Genomic DNA, 16,449 nt, shown 5'->3' with positions numbered 1-16,449 from the left:
ACAGACCTGGTTTACCCCTAGGTGCACAGTGCTATTGGCTGCTGCTGAGAGCCCATTTGGATCCAGAGGTTAAGGGCGATCAGCTAAGGCTTTAAAGAGTGGGGCTTCATGCAGTATAACACCAACCCCTCCAACAGCTGCTTTCCCTTCTGCACAGGATGGGTGTGTGTGCACGGCCCCCAGCCCCACAACAGGGAGCTATTTCCTCGAGCCCCAAAGCATGCGCTAGCAGCTGTTCTGGGATCAGAGACGCACAGAAGCCTTCTGAGGCTAGAACAGAATCTCTTTAGCAGAGAAAGGTCTCCCTAAGCAGATGCATGAATCTGCTACTTCCTAGGCTCTTCTCCCTCCCCAGCCAGAGACTGGCCCTTCTCCACCATCCCCCAGGCTGCCTCGTTACATGCACTGCTAAAGACAGCCCAACTCCCCACAACCAAGGCATCAAGCTACTTATAGCTGCCTCATCGCCTGCCACAGGCAAGGTCAGGGATGGCTCTTCAGCAGTGACACAAACTGGACACAGCCAGGACTCAAAAACAGGTTACTTTATTGCACCATGATCTTGGCAATAGCTGAGGCTACTGCATTGTCCCCAGCAGAAGGTGCAAAATACAACCATGTACAGATCAGCTCCGGGTATCTACACACACATACATTGAGATTATGGAACTGTCAATCAGCAAACTGTACAAGATGTCAGAATAATCCCCACCGTAAGAGGGAAATCTCCCCTGGGGTGGGGACAGAGTCTCACGCTGGCTTTTCTCCCCTTGACTAAGTTGAAAATTTAAATAAATGCAAATCCTAGCTGTAACGGCCATTAAACAGGCTTTGATATATGTACACATCTGAGATAATGAAATGATTTGCAGCCATTAACCCCTTCACCTGGCCTGTCTGGCTGACAGGGGGGTGCAAAAGGTTAACGGGTATTTAGACGATAATGCAGGACAGCTCCCAGGGAGAGCAGGGCCCTGCCAGTGGAAGACTTGGAGAACATTCTTTTCCTGGGAATTGCACAGCAGGGGGGTTTGGCCAAGGGGCAACGGTGCAAAGAACACAGTTAAAAGGTACCAGGCAGACATGGACACGCAGCAGCAGATGGGTGGAGGCAGCCTCTCCACTGAAGCAGCAGTGCCCCAGGAAATCGTCCCATGGCCCCCACAACAGCCATTAGCCCAGCAGACCCCATCTCATCTGCTCCTGGCCCAGCAGCATCCCCACCCCAGAGAGCAGGGAGCGCTCCATCATTGAGACGCACCAAGGCACTACCGGGGGAAGCCAAACAGAGTGAAGTCAAGGCAGGTGTGCTAGGGGCGAGCAGCTGCTCTCTGTGCAGGGATGCACACAGCTGGACCAAGCTGTGGCAGGGGACAGCCCCCTTCTCCCACTCTGGCAGCAGCCATGTCAGGCCAAGCTGGACGGGGGTGATGCTCACCCACGAGAACAGCTGGCTGGGCTGGAGGAGGTCTGTATGAGTTCAACACTCCCTCCGCCCAGGGACCCAGGCAGAAGCAGCTCCTGTGGATGGAAGGGTGGGGAGGAGATCGGCACTACAGGGGGAGGCATTAACAGAAAACTGCCATAGGCAGCAGCCTCAGAGCCCCATGAGCATAGCTCGTGTTTGCAAGGCAGAGCAGTGCCGGCTGCCAGCCCTAACCCAGCAGCCACATGGCACGGAGCAGCAGCAGAGAACAGGGAGCAGCCGTGACAAAGCGCCATTGAGAGGCACTTCTCTGCCCAGAAGTACTGGGCTGGACACAATCCCAGCACCACGCTGCAGTCCTGGGGCGAGTGCAGCAGGGGAATGGCTGCCCCAGTAGGCAGCGTGTGACAGCAGCACAGTCACAAGGCTCCAGGGAAGGGAGGAGCATGGCTGGACACAAGGCAGGCTGCTGGGCAGTCCCAGTGCCAGGAGCAGGGGCCTGGAGGAGTCACCCAGACGCTGTGGCATCCCAGCTTTGCATCCCAGCCTTGGCTATGGGACATGACCTAAGCGGTCCTTCCTCAGCTACCTGCTGGGGGGAGGCATCAGTACCCCCATGATGCTCCTTCGCACCAGTCATGGCGGTACAAGGGCAACAAAGCATGTGAACCAGCCAGGTTGGCTAAACTCCAGCAGCAGCAGCCCCCGCAAGTCTCAACCTTCCCCAGTGTCCAAGAACCAGCTCCTGTTCCATAGGGCCTCACTCCTCCTGTTCCTGTTCTGCTCCCACCCTGCACAGGCCGCTGAACACCAGCAGAACCAAGGACAGCCACCCCGACCTGTCACACACCACGGCCCTCAGCCTGGCTCCTGAGACCGCTGGGAGGGGACGAGTCGACATCAGCACCGCAGGGTGCAGCCACTCTTCCACCAGGCCCACGAATGCCAGGACTGAACCGCAAGGCCTGTCTCAGAGCCGGTAGCTCAGGCTGGCCACCTTGGCTGGGTGAGTCACGGACCAGAAGTTACGCCTGCTCTGCAGTTTCTGGAAGGCGTTGAAGTGTCTCCTCCGTTCCCGCTTGAACTTTTTACTCTTCTTCACCTGAATGAGAGCAGAGCCCACGGCAGAGTGAAGGGAAGGGGCCTCCAGGTCAGACCTGGTGGCACAGCTCCCATACACACACACACACCCCACACACGGAGCATGCCAGGACAGGAGGCAGAAGCCCAAGGAAGGGATCAGTTCCTGAGACCAAGTCCAATCGTTCCCTCCTCCAACAGGATCAGGGCCTCAACAACAAGCCATAATGCTCCACTAGCACCAGCACTCAGCTCACCTTGCCACTGTCGAAGTCCTCGTCCCAGTCGTCGGTGACTCTCGCGCGCCGGGCCCACGCCATGTCCCGAACGGCATCCTGGCTAATGGCTGAGATCTCACCCTCCCATGTCAGCACTGCAAAGCAGAGTTGCCCATCAGCGACTGCAGGCCGCACTAATGCACAGTGCCAGGCTGCTCAACCCACCAGCCCCTCCTGGCTGAGCTGGGGCCTGTGGCCACCTGGACAGCTTTCCTGGCCTCAGTGCAAGATACCTCCCCTGCCCCCCCTTCGGCTGCATGGACCAGCCTCTTTCTTTGCAACGCCAAGCGGGGCCGTACCGTTCTCCTGCAGCCTCGGCCCAGTGCACTCTGTGCAGGGGGAGCACCTGTGCACAGCCACTAGGACAGCAGCCTAGTGCTGGGATGTTACCTTGCTTCCCATACGCTTTATCCAAGGAATTCCTGAGCAGCTCCTGCACCACGCTGGCCTCCTCCTTGCTCTGCCACGCTGTCCCAGTGTCCCGCGTGGAGCCGTCTCTGACCTGGCTGTCCCAGATGCACACTGGCACTGCAGAGACCAGGGAGGGGTGAGCATGCAGACAGCTAACCTCGAGCTACACTGCGGGATCTGTGTCCTGAAGGAGCCATTCCATGGCTGGAGCACTAAGCCAGCCCAGCCAGTGTGGGCTCCGCAGGGCCCTGGCCTGGCCTCACAGCTGGCAGAGGGGAAATCTTCATCTTAGAGGTAGAGCCAGGCCCCCTGGAGACATCCACCCCCATCAGCCAGGCACAGGGGCAGTAGCCTTCCCCTCCCTGAAGGAAGTCACATCCGACAGCCCAGAGGGAAGGGCAATGTCATCTCCCCAGTGACAGGCACAGACACAGCCGAGAGCCTAGCAGCCAAGCCAGCAGGAGGAGTTTCCGGGTGTGATCAGTGGCCTAGAACTAGGGCCTGTGGGGCAGGAGGGATGGTTTTTCTGGGGGTAGAGGGAGAGCAGCCAGCTGCCCCTGCCCCCCACCCCCCCAATCTGCCAAAGACGCTGCTATGAACCAGGCACCGGCTAGGAGAGCCCACGCCCAGCACAGCACACACCTGTGCAGCAGCAGTACCTGGAGTGCTGGCTCTGGTGTGGAGCCCATTCACAGCTGCCTGCTCAGGGCCGGGCTTGGAAGCCGGGCTGCCTGGGCTCTCCCTCCGCTTGCACTTCCGATGCTCGCTCTCGTCATCCTCCACCTCCAAACCTTGCTGCTGCTTCGCCCTGCGGAGCTCTCCTGCCCTGGATGCCAGGGTGGCAGCCTCGCCCTTCCCAGAGCAGCTGCTGTGAATTAGACCCAGGGTCAGACTGGCGACAGAAGTCATCGTCATGCAGCAGCCTCACCCCAGGCCCAGAGCCTGCCCAGCATCTGTGGCCTGCCCTGCACTGGAGCCACACCTGATCGCTCCAGAGGGTCCAGGAGCCCCTATGAGAGCTCCCGCCATGGGCTAGCAGCCGCACACAGGGATCTCCTGCCAGGCAGAGCCAGGAAGACAGCAAAGCCAAGGGGCAGGGAAGGGGGCAACTGACTTCAGTGGGCCAGGGCCTGGGCTGGGTTCATTGCAGAGATACAGGGCTCAGGGGCCTGGCCCCTCACCCAGCAAGACAGCCAGCACAGGACCTTTACTCCCCATAGCGCTGAGCCGCCAGGCCCAGGCTCCTGCACCCCCCACCTCACCTGCCCAAGGGAGATGTGCCAGGGCTGCGATCTTCCTCCAGCTGCCGCATTCTCTTCCTCCTTCTCTTCCGGGGAGTGATGGGCCCAGTGCCCACGTGGCAGCTGGAGCCTGAGGCTCGGTGCCTGAGCTCCCACTCCAGGTCCCCACTGCCCAGCCCCTCTCTCTTCCTGGCTGCAGCTTCCTCACTCTCACCCTCCTCCAGATACCGTCTCTTCCGGGAGGGGCTGATAAGCCCAGCCCTCTCGCCACTAGCACTTGCTGGGCCCAGGCCCTGGGAGACCACCTCAAGATGCCGCTTTCGTCGTCTCTTTTTGGAGGAGCCGGCCAGGGCCTGGCTGGCCCCCTTCTCCCTGCCTGGGTGTGAAGGGTGGGTGGGCTGGCTGCTGGCCAGGAGCGGAGAGTTTGGGCTGAGGCTGCAGGCAGGCTTCCGAGTAAGTGGTGATTTGGGAGTAGATGAGAGCACCCTGGGGTGGGGGGGTGGGGGGGAGAAGAGAGAGAGAGACGCGGTAACATGGTCCAGGGGCCTGTCCAGAGGGCAGCCCCCCCACCCCAGTCTCAGCCCTCAGCTGTGAGCACTCACAGAGAGGCCCCTGCCTTGGCAGGCCAGCAGCTCAGCAGGCAGGCAGCAGAGGAGGCTGGTACCCTGGGAGGGAAGAGGCAGTTGGTGGCAGACATGTCAAGCCACGTGAATGTGGGGCACAAGCAGAACGCCAGGGCAGCCGACCAGCTGCTGACAGCAGACTGAACATTTCACAGGCCGTGGAGCGCCCAGCAAGGCAGGTACAGCACAGTTGGTGCGGCAGGAGGGCCCAGGCCTCCGGGGAGGGAGAGCAGCTGCCATGCTGCCCAGCACACACAGGATCCCTGTGGCTCTGCCAGAGATGCCTAACAGCCCACAGCCCAGCCACGCATGGCCCCCAGACACTGACTCCTGCGCAGCCTCTGGGCACCTGCTTCCCCAGGCTCCTAGACAAGGGCAAAGCCTGTACCGGCCAGACGCACTCTGGTCCATGCACCCAGGCCCGGGCCTGGCAGGGGGGGTTAGCAAGCACACCCAGCCCTGCGTGTCAGAGGTGCTGCGCTGCCTTGCGGCCGAAGGATCCCGCTCAGCACAGGGGGAGGGAGGCCAAGTGAGCTGCTGGGGCATCTGCGCGGCTTACCTGGACTTGCTGGGAGGCCAGGGAGAGGTGGAGGAAGGGTGAGTGGTGCTCATGGGGGAGGAGTGGTCGGCAAAGGCTGGGCGGGGCGGCACACAGTGGTCACTTCCGCTCGCCCTCCGCGGGGTGCTGCCCTGCAGTTATCGACATAAATAAAAACTTGGTGGTCTGGAGAGGTTTCCATGAGCCAAGAGGGGAAAACAAAACGGGAGCCCAGAGACGGGGAGGAGGATGGACACAGACAAGGAGGAGTGGGGGATGGGAGGAGAAGAATCAGAAGAGTGTTCTCGGTTAGAAACACAAAGGAAACGAGGAAGGAAGGAAATTTAAACCAAAACCCTAACCCCAGGCTGCGGGCTGAGCCCCAGCACTGGAACAGAGACCCAGGGGGAGCCTGGCCTTGCAGAGGGAGGGGTTCCCACATGCTCCCAGCTGCAGCATCCTCCCGTGGCAGCACCAGCTCCAACCAGCCCGGAGGCAGGATTGGCAGTGGGCCTGGTCTGGGTGGTCCCTTGGGAGGGCTACGGAGGCCCCCCATGGCAAGGCAACGTCATGGCAAGTCACTTGGGACTGAGGGCCCATCACGTGTGGATCCGGTAGCTCTGGGGAAAGGTGGGTTGCCCAATAAGCCCAAGGCCCAGACAGGCCCCACCCGGGCTGGTGGTGAGGGGCTCTCCTGCACCCAGAGCAATAGCTGGGCACTGTGGTCAGGCCTCAGACGCACAGAGAGCGGACATGACTAGCATGGCTCTCAAGGGTACAACCCCAGACCCACCTTCTTAGCAGAAAGGGCCAGCTTCTTGGCAGGAGGGGGCGATGTGGCGCTGCTCAGATCCAGGGCGGCACCGGCCAGCAGCAGGGATTTTAATTTCGCCACTTGGGGGTCCTCTGAGCCGGGCGGCTTGGCCTCCTGCTCAGCAGATGAGTCTGGGCCGTACTCCGTGTCCTGAGAGGCGCAGAAGCTGTTGGCTCCACTCTTAGCTCGCAGGGGTCCCTTGGCCGAGTGTGCTGGACTGGAAGAGCTGCTGCTGCTGGAGTCCTTCCCCCGCGGCTCAGTGCCCTCCCCGCTGCCCCTGGGCTCTTGGCTGGGTGCAGCTGGCTCCACCAGGTGCTTGGGCGAGGTGGGTGACAGAGACTCCTTGCTCTCCCAGGAGCTCTGCTTGGGGACCTTGGCTTTGGCCCTGCTCGCTTCACTGGTGTCACAGAAGCCCTGGGACACAGCAAGTGGCTTCCTGGGCCTCCTGGCCAGCTCATCAGACAGCGCAGCTGCCACATGCACGGCTCTGGCAGCCAGTCTGGGCGAGGGAAACCCAGCAAGGGGCTTGGCCTGAGCGGTCCCATTCTGCAGCTTGGGCCCGGCCCCAAACACACCCCAGGCCACAGGGGTCCCGGCCTCCTCCGCTCCCTGGAGCTTCTTCCCAGGCGTCCCGTCTGGTCTCTAGGCAAAGCCAGAGGAGTTGAGTTAGGGGGTGATTCAGGGAGCTGCGAACTAAGCCCTGCTCCGGAGCACAGCTGGCTGCAGGATACAGCCAACCCTAGCCCCCACCCCAGGCGAGAAGGCGTGTTACACAACTTATACGAAGTGTTTTGTGAGGTTTCATTCTAAGTCTTGATCTGCTAGATAGTAACAATGCACACCATCCAACAAAATATCGTCGTGTGTGAAGTCAGGACGTTTGGCTAAGTGTGCGTTACTGAAACACGTCCTGAGGCTGAAAACACCCCCAAGCAGCCTTTCAGGTACAACAGTGACAAGGCCAAACTATGTTACTGGCTCACTGAGGAAATGCATACAAGCGCAGGGATTACCCCAGGAACTGTGTGCAATAGAAACCTCTCCGAGATAGCACTGCACAAGGGGAACTGTCTGACCCAGGTCACAGCAAAGGAGCTTTCCACCAAGTGGGGTGATGATATAAAAGGAGGAAAAATGACTTCATGGGGGGACCTCACTCTCCCTGCAACACCACACCTGGAAACACCTGAGGGACAAAGACTGAACTGTGGGAAGTGATGGTCCCAGGACTGAAGGATCTTTAGCCTGTGTATGAAAATCAGTTTGCGGTTTTTGTTTATTTACTAAGGTACACTACTTGGATCGGTTTGCTATCCCTTATAGGCACTTAACATTTACCTTTTGTAGACAAACTTACAACATAACCCAGTTTCTGCAATTCATACGTGGGGGGGAAGAAGTCGTGCACATCTCTCTCCGCATTGAGGGAGGGGGCACATTTTACGAGTTTGCACTATATAGAAAGATCTGCACAGCGCAAGACAGTATTAGGTTGGGTTTATCTCCCAAAAGAGGTGTGCACGTGAGTTCTGGGCAAGTCCTCTCACACAGAGCTGACTTCAGTCTATCTACAGCTGGGTGTGGCCCTACCTGTCTGTGCGCGTCAAGAGGCCAGAGAGCCTAATTCAGCAAAACAGGGAGAGGGAATCCAGGCGGGTGGAATAGGAGAGGCTCAGTGAGACCCCAGTACATACGGTTGCCTCCCAGACAGAGGGGTCTAACCCATCACAGCATGCTCTGGGCTGTGCAGAACCCACACTGCCCTCTGTCCCCTGCCAAGACATGTTCCGCTAGCAGCAGCAAGGAACCTCAGAGGAGCATGTGCCGCGCACTCAAGTGGTTTCACCCAGGCAGAGGCCATGTTGCAGATACCGAACATCCCTGCATGTCTGCAGCATCCCAGGCCCTAAGGCAGCGAGTCAGAGCCCTCTCCCACTCAGCAGCAGGGACAGCTGCAGCCCCGTGCTTCGGGAGTCTCTGGTACAAGGCCTGAACACTTACTTTGACAGGCAGCGGCGAAGAGAGCAGCCCATTGGCTACGGTTTTCTTGCTCTGGTCAGAGACAATGTTGGCTCGGCCAGGCAGGGCAGAGGCAGTCTTAGCAATGGGCCCCTCAGGGCTCTTCCTAGAGCTTGGGATTCTGGCCAAGGACAGAGAAATACGTGTAGTCAGAGGAGCCAGGGGACATGCTGAGAAAACAGGTGCCGTGGTGGAGCGGGGCTTGGTGCAGGGCCACCCATCCATCGGGAGCCCTCACTCCCAGCCAAGGCCTGAAGGTGCCCTGGGGATAGGCCAGCAGCCACGTGCCAGCCCAGCTGCAGCTGCTGAACCATCCCTGCTAGGCGCACATCTCTAGCCCTCCCAGGGAAGCAGCACTTTGAAGCAGGATGCCGGCGATCCCTAGGGCCAGAGGAGGAGCCCAAGGAACGGGGCAGAGCTGCCTGCCGCTGACGGCGACTCGCGTACCTTAAGTAGAACAGCACGTAGGCCTGTTGGTTGAGGACGACCTTGATGTTGCTGGAGTGGACGAGGGAATCATTCATCTGGTACCACTGCCCATTACTGGCCTGGGGGAGGAGTGTGCAACAGACAGTAGCAGAGACCCCGCTCAGAGACAAGACAGACTGGAGCATCTGGGGGGTGCCAGGAATCCCTCCCCTGGCAGGTCTAAGGCAGTGCTCCCCAGCGCTGCCTCTCAGAAACCACTGGCCGGCGCCAGGGCAGAGCAGGGAACCCCCCAGCACCTTGGAGGCAGGGCACTGGAGGCTGCCCAGGCAGCAGCAGAGAGCTGAGGTGAGACAGCACCCACCATCCAGCAGGGCCACCCGGGGTGCACACTCAGGGCCCCACTCCCTGCCCAGGAGCGACTCCCCACCTTCACATAGCAGTAGTAGTGCCCCGCATGGCAGCTGTACCCCGAATGCACCAGCACCGCATACAAGCCGAACATGACCGGCTCGCCATTGCTCTGAGACATGTAGGGACGAATGTTCAGGAACTCGGGGTACCCCACGTCCTGCAAGGAGAGACCGGCATCAGCGAACCTGCCCCCGGGGCTTGCTCGGCTCAGGAGGCAGATCTCCCGTCCCCTTGGCTACCCGAGATCCGTTACACGAGTCATCTGCATGGCACAGCCACCCCACAATGCAAGAGGGGGGCACGCCCAAGGGGTCGGAGGGCCTCTGGAGGGCCACAGGCCAGAGCTGAAGTGCAGGGGTAGAGCTCGGGCACTACGTCGCATGCCAGCCCTGCTCCCCAGGGACATCCCCGCGCAGACACCCACCTTGGTGATTTTACCTCCGCTGAAGTTGGCGAAGCGCTTGAGGGACAGCGTGAGGACGTTGGAGGCACGGTGGATGGTGAAGCGCTTAGTGGCTGGCACCTTCCTCTTGCATCTGCACAGAAGAGAGGGATGAGCTGATGCCGTCACACCGCTCCTGCCCCCAGCCTCCGCTCCTGTGCCAGCCACCCCGGCAGGGCCCGAGGCAGGGCATCCCTTCGCTCAGCGAGGAGAGGGCTGGGATCCCTCCCAGAGTCAAGGAACAGAAGGAGTGAACTGATGCGCCTGGAGCCCTCCTGCTGCACATGGTGCTGGCCAGCCAGGCTCCACACCAGATCTGAGCTCAGTCTGGGCTGGCATCAGGAGCCCCGCACAACCAGGCAGAGGAGAGAGGCTGCCGTGCCACGCTGCAGAACAGCCTCCAGGAGCTCGCTCCCCTGAGCCAGCAGCCCCCACGAGGGAGACGACTCACTTGGCACACATGTAGGCGTTCTCCCCGGTCAGCATGTCCGGCCTCACAAACAGCTCCAGCGCGCGCACAATGTTTGCGGCTTGCTGCAACGACAAGGGGGAGTCAGAGGGCGGAGTCCAGGAACCCCGAGGCACAGCTGCCCACCAGCACCACAGGGCACTGCAGCTAGCTGACCCCCTGGGGCACTAGTATGGGCCCAAGGCCAGACAGTGTGAGCCTGTCACCCTACAGCCACTCGGGCTGAGTGCTCCCCGGCATGCAAGGGGCCTGCCTGCACAGGCACTAACTGGCAGTCCAGCGGCAACATGCCCTCGCCTCCCAGGAGGAGGCCGCTGTGGGGGTTGCCATGAGACTGCATCCAATCACCGGCCCATGGTCAGAATTCAGGATGCCTGGCGCTCCCGGCCCTGGCCCAGAATAGCAGGCAGACTGCACAGCTATACGGGGAGCTGCAGCCCTGCACTATTCCTCAATGCTGGGCCGACTTGTCCACCACAAGGAGCCTCACTGACCGTGGCTCCACCTCTACCCAGGCCTGCATGTGCCCCGTACCCACCCCACTGGCGAGTGTGCCCGTACCCGGATCTCCAAAGCCACGTCCAGGTAGGGGTCGTAGGTATCCGAGACGCTTTTGCACACCGAACACTTCACTGCAAGGGAAGCCGAGAGCAATATGCCAAGTGCACCAGAGGGCGGAACCCTGGAACAAGTGGCACCCAGAGCTGGTACTGCCGCACAGCCCTGAGGGACGACTCCCCTCCCTGGATCTGGGCCCGGGGAGGAAGCAGCAGGACAGCAGAGCCCAGGCTCTCTGCTAACTCCCTCCACCCAACCGGAAGCAGCACCAGCATCTGTGCAGTGCTGGAAGCAGAGTGGGTGGAGTTGAACCAGGCAGTGCTGCGGACATATCTGCACCCTCGCTGAGGGTCAGGGAGCCCTCAGAGCCAGCCTGGCCAGGAGCTTTCTGTGCTGCTGCCACTGGCAGCTCAGGCTCCACACGCCCAGGGACCAGTAGCCGGCAGAGAGAACGTGCAATATAACCCCACCGCAGCACCGTGGGCTGGGGTCCCAAAGGAATCAAGTGGGCCCCTGAGAAGAAGCTGCCAGGGAGGCTCAGGTCTGTCTGGGCCCAGGACAAAGTGCCCCACAACCTGCACTCACCACGGGACCGCAGGTAACCACCAAAGATCTGATGAACCAGAGTTGTAGCCTGAGTCTGGCGATCCAACCTACGAGACAAGCAGCTGGTCTTGCACAGTCCCCTCCACTATGCCCCCTTCCCTCTGAGCCAGGCCTCCTGGGCCGCAGCCCCCAAGCAGGCTCCAGCCCTGCTCCCGGCTGGGAGGCCTGGCTACCCAGGCAGCCGAGTCTGCTGGATTCGGCAACAGCAGGGACAGCTCAGACACCTCTGTTAGTGCAACAAGGTGCTGGGGATGCAAGGGCCACATCCAGTCCCCTCAGAATGGCATAGGACAGGCCTACATCACAGCCCTGAGCCACTGCCCACGGGGCTTCCCCCAAGCATGACGCAGCTCAATGTACCACTCGACTCCAGTGGATGGCACGGGGACAGGCACCTCGCGAGGGCGGCACCCTCTGCCCCATCCCAGGATGCTAGCCTTGGGGCCTGCAGATGCACCTTTCGCTGTTACAGGATGATCAGCGTGTGGTGAAGTCAGCTCTGTGGTGCTGGTGAAAACGGCGGGAGACTTACCTCCAGGAGAATGGGCGGGGTGCATGTCAGGGCTAGGGCCGGGGTCTCAAGCCAGGCCCAGGCCTCAGCTCAGTGAGTGTGCCAGGATTCTCTCGCCACATCCACAACCTGCCCCCCGCGTGCCAGGGGACACTTGCCATGGCTGTGCCCAGTGGACAAGGAAGGAGGCAGTGGCCAGCAGGCTGTGGAGTTGCCAAGTTCCAAGGAGCACGGGGAGGAGCAGGTTGGATCCTGGTGCTGCAAGGCATGGAGGGGCCGGGGGCCAGCACGTTGTTCCCCACCGGCCAGATGCAGCTGCGCCACCTGCAGCACAACATGCCCCATGTTGCACTGTACTTGCCCCAGACAGTCCCCCGCGGCTCCTGCTCTCTCAGAACACAGGGGTTGGGCTTTCATTGTCTGGCTAAGGGGGCAGCCCCCTCCTTCAGTCCAGGGGTAAAGGGGTAAATCTGGGGCTCTGCACAGGCACCACCTACTTGGTGTGACTGTTCAGGCAGGCCTTCTGCATGGCATCGATGGTGTAGCGCAGAAATTCATGCGCATCCTCCTGGCTGCCAAAGCGGAAGTGCCGAGCGATCTCTGCAGGAGGGGGGAGAGAGAAACGAGTCAGCCAGCTGCTTAGCCCTCGGCCCCTGAGCACTGGCCAGGGACAGTGAAAAGATCCCCTTCTTCAAACAGGAACGCTGCCACTTGAAGGCCAGACCATCAGTCCAGTTAACTAGACACCTGGCTCTTACTGTCCCCACGGCTGCGGAGGAAGGCGCACCCCAGCCAAGGGCACAGTCACGGGGCTGGGCTAATGACCCACATGCCCAGTACAGGGCCATGTTGCTTTAGTGAGTCCCTGCAAGGAGACAGCGGGAGATTCAGGCCTTGGGCTCAAGCAGAGAAAGCCTCCAAAGTGCACTCGTCACCTCTCCCAGCAGTACTGGGAGAAAAGAAGGGAGACCCCTCGCTGCCCGGAGCAGAAGGGAGGGCTCGTGTCCTTACTTTTGAGATCTCTGATGAAGGACACTGGCTTGATTGCATTGCCGCTGTTGGCAAAAGCTTGTATCATGTGATTCTGCATAATGCACATCATGCAAAAGCCTCCTTGGTGACCTGCAGCAGGGTGGGGAGGAGAAAAAGGGGGTTAGGCATAGATTTTGCTGCAGGAGCCACACTGCTCTCTCCAATTCATCCTGCACAGCACCCACTCCTCTGACAGGCAGAGCCCGGGATGCCATGCCCTAGTCACAGGTTTCCAGCCTGATCTGCAGAGCCACAGAGCCCCCATAGGCAACTGGCCAGCATTCGGGTGGCCAGCATTCACAATGGAGGCCATTGTACCAAAGGCAGGGGCTGCCAGCCTTCTGTTTTCACCACAGAGTTAACTCAGGTGACTGGCACATGCACCTAAGCAGCTGGGTTACCCTAGCCTGGGTGTGAGCTGCCATACTGCAAAGCCCCACCCAGGTTACTGGCACCATGCTCACCCGTGTGAGGCCCAAGGACTTCTGGCGCCATAGCCATGAGTTCTGTGCTCCACTACGCAGAACCGCGCTAGGAGTCTTCCCCAGTGAGTTGTGGGAGAACTTGTCTCTCCGGCCAGGAACATGGGGAAGATACTGGAGGCCCATGAGTACTCAGCTTGGCTTGTATCCTTCTGGCAGAGCGAGCCAGTTACCATGCAGCTCTCCGGCTCTAGCCGATTGCACCTGGGCTACCTGGGGTGTCTGGGACTAAACACTTGGGTCAGAGGTTTGTGTGTGGGGACAGGTGTCTGAGGAAGAGCCAGGCTAACTTTGGAGTGAGAACATACCTTCAGAACCATCAAGACCCCTCCATCTACATTAAAAAGTGACCATCACCATGGCATCTCTTCAGACCAGCTACTTCTTGCAGTGTAGAGGCTCATGGCAATGGCCCCCTCCACCTGGGCAGCATGGTCCCTTCCCAACAATCCATACATAGCACCTCCCCAAAGCACTACCCTGTTCAGCCTGCACCCTTCCCCTCTTCTGCCAGGGGTGCCTGCAGTCGCTCCGTGGCCCACAGAGACGGGAACAGGGACTGCTGCTAAGGCCTGCTCTCCACAACGCTGGCAGATCACATGGCACTGACGCTCCTCCTTCCCTGCTGGGTTTCTCCCAGACCACCAGTCTTTCCACACTGAGACCTGGCAATGCCGCTGGAACCAAGGAAGAGCCTGGCAGGGACAGGGGATCTTCCCAGAGAGAAGTGGATGGCAGAACAGCACATGCCAGGGAAGAGGGGGAACAGACCGATGGGAAACGAAACGAAAGTGCCCAGAGACCACAGCAGTGGGCACAATACAAGAAAGTAACTGGATAAAGCAGAGGCAGGTCAGTTATACACTCCCCCAGGAAGAGCAGCTCAGTGGTTGGGCTACTTGCAGGAAGGGCTCAGTGATGGTGTCTAGCCTGTGTCATGCAGGAGCTCACACCAGGTCCCTTCTGGCCTTGGGGAATTCACACACAAGCCTCCCTCCTCAATCAGCACTTTCCAATGTAGGTGCCAGAGGTCACTGCGCAAGGAGATTCACCCAGCAAACGCCTGAGAACCATCAGCTTCAGCACTAGCCGCTGAGCACCACGGGGACACTCAGCTCAGCCCTACTGAGCCCCCACACCAGCTGGCCCTTCCCCTACTCACAGTTGCGGCTGTGCTCCTTGGACAGCAGGTAGTTTGCCAGCGGCGGCGTGTACGTCAGGCATTGCACAGTGGAGTTCAAGAAGCAGGTGTTGCCCAGGTTGTGGAGTCCTGCTCCAACCCTGTACATCCGGTCCCATTTCATGGACAGGCGCTCCATGGGGAAGAGAACTTTCTGGGGAGCTGGGACGCCATCCCCAGAGCCTCCCAAAGCATGGTCACTCCCTGCAAGAGAGAGAGGAGTCACTGAGAAAGGAGACGGAGCCCTGGTCAACACAGAGAAGTCAGATTGACTGAAGTATGGCTCTCAGGCATGTGAAAACAGGACGCCATGAGTGCCCCCGGCATAGACGGCAGCTAAATCAACAGAAGAATTCTTCCATCAGCCTGGTTCCCACCTCTAGGAAGGGTGGATTAATTCCAGCAATGGAAAACCTCTTCCAGCGCTGCAGGAAGCAACTACACAATACTGCTACATTTGCAGAGCTGCAGAGCCACAGTGATGTCAGTGGAGCCTCTGTAGTGTAGGAGAGCCCAGACGTTCAAGGGACGAGTTCTCAGCAGATTCAAACATGCAAACACTGGAAAGAGAAGCAGCTCCCAACCCCAGAGCCCTCTACGTACCCTGCTTCCTCATCTGGGCCTCATTTGAGCTCTTCTGGCGACTGGCATTCTCTGTCTTGGGGTTCAGCAGAACATACTTGCCCTTCAGGGTCTCCAGCTGGTAGGAGAAGCTCTTGCTAGCCGGCTCAAACTCAATCTTCTGCAGCAGGATCTTCTTGGCAGAAGATGCCAGGAGCTTGCCCAGCTCACCATCGTCAGTGGAGTCCTTCCGGCCTGGCTTGAGAGCCTCCTTCAGCTTGTCCACTATCGGCATGGTGCATCACTGTGGGGGAGTGGGCTCAGCTCACTAATCGGGGAAGCGTCTCTCTGCAGAGGAGAGTTGGAAGGGAGACTGACGGGCAGGTGGCCAGTCGGGAACTGCCATAGATCTCACAGTGATTACCAGGCCCAGAGACCTTTCCAGGCATGTGGTTTCGACAGTGCTGTAACCTTGGCCTGCCCACCACCCAAAGCAAGCCGAGAGCTCTCAGCACAGCAGTCAGAGCCACCTTCAGAGACTGTCAGACTGCAGCCCCCGGCAGTGGGAATTAGTTTAGTTTCCTGATCAGGGGCATTCGCTGGGCTGGCTCTGGGAAGGATCTCCTCAGCCTGCCAAGAAATGGCACATAGGCTCTAGGATTGCAGGATTTAAATAATCAGGAAGAGCTAACAGATGTGTCATTTATCCCATGAGCACCAGGGCCGGGGTGGCTCTAGATATTTTGCAGCCCCAAGCATGGCAGGTGGGCTGTCTTCAGCAGCTCGCCTGCGGGAGGTCCCCCCCGCCCCGCAGGACCAGCAGACCCTCCGCAGGCAAGACAGATCACCCCCCTTTGGCTTGGCATGCTGGTGCCTGGGGCCGTCCCTGGCCAGGGCACTCCTCACCCTGCTCCCAGACCACACAACATCGGAGTCCGTTCCCTTCGCGCCATGAGGCGTGTACGAGCAGCCAGCAGCACCTCCTCACTCAGACGAGTGATGCAGGGAACTCCCTCCTCCTCACCCAGGATGAAGCACCCGGCTGGTACAGACTGCACAAGAGGCAACTGAGTTCGTGCTCCTGCAAGGCAGTGCAGAGCCCCCCCGCGGGGCCCAAGTCCAGCGGTACCACCTGCCCTCCCCCCCGCCGGCCGTGGGACCCCAGGGGCCCCCAGCCAGGGCTCTGCTGTAAAACATCGGCCCTTCCCGTCCCAGCCGGCGTGCAACCAGGACCCGCGTCCCCGTGAGCGCCCCCCGCCCACAGCCCTGGCTGGCCGGGGCAGAGGCCGAGCCGGCCCTGGAGAGCGCGGACTCCGCCAGCCCTCGCGGGGGGCGCCC

The 16,449-nt window shown here is 60.1% G+C and overlaps 1 protein-coding gene across 5 annotated transcripts in view; it reads right to left on the bottom strand.

Annotated features, from left to right (window-relative positions):
• Positions 1–530: 530 nt before the first annotated feature.
• Positions 531–16,449, bottom strand: part of USP36 (ubiquitin specific peptidase 36) — a 16,284-nt gene continuing 365 nt past the window's right edge. For 2 of the 5 annotated variants that reach the window (XM_032799109.2, XM_032799110.2), the window contains exons 2-19: positions 15,154–15,459; positions 14,533–14,754; positions 12,868–12,978; positions 12,354–12,456; positions 11,325–11,392; positions 10,743–10,813; positions 10,164–10,246; positions 9,695–9,806; positions 9,287–9,427; positions 8,878–8,978; positions 8,413–8,551; positions 6,391–7,053; positions 5,619–5,749; positions 4,458–4,922; positions 3,855–4,063; positions 3,175–3,312; positions 2,764–2,879; positions 531–2,528 (exon numbers count right to left, since the gene is read on the bottom strand). In XM_032799109.2, coding sequence (XP_032655000.1) covers positions 2,397–2,528; positions 2,764–2,879; positions 3,175–3,312; positions 3,855–4,063; positions 4,458–4,922; positions 5,619–5,749; positions 6,391–7,053; positions 8,413–8,551; positions 8,878–8,978; positions 9,287–9,427; positions 9,695–9,806; positions 10,164–10,246; positions 10,743–10,813; positions 11,325–11,392; positions 12,354–12,456; positions 12,868–12,978; positions 14,533–14,754; positions 15,154–15,406 — 3,258 coding nt within the window. In that variant the 5' untranslated portion in view covers positions 15,407–15,459 and the 3' untranslated portion in view covers positions 531–2,396. Of the gene's footprint in view, positions 2,529–2,763; positions 2,880–3,174; positions 3,313–3,854; positions 4,064–4,457; positions 4,923–5,618; positions 5,750–6,390; positions 7,054–8,412; positions 8,552–8,877; positions 8,979–9,286; positions 9,428–9,694; positions 9,807–10,163; positions 10,247–10,742; positions 10,814–11,324; positions 11,393–12,353; positions 12,457–12,867; positions 12,979–14,532; positions 14,755–15,153; positions 15,494–16,449 lie in introns of those variants that run through there. The other 3 variants (XM_032799111.2, XM_075071928.1, XM_032799112.2) reach the window with 2 other exon arrangements.

This window comes from Chelonoidis abingdonii, chromosome 13 (genome assembly GCF_003597395.2).
Source record: "Chelonoidis abingdonii isolate Lonesome George chromosome 13, CheloAbing_2.0, whole genome shotgun sequence".
Taxonomy (NCBI): domain Eukaryota; kingdom Metazoa; phylum Chordata; order Testudines; family Testudinidae; genus Chelonoidis; species Chelonoidis abingdonii.
This window is presented reverse-complemented; position numbering and strand designations above follow the sequence as displayed.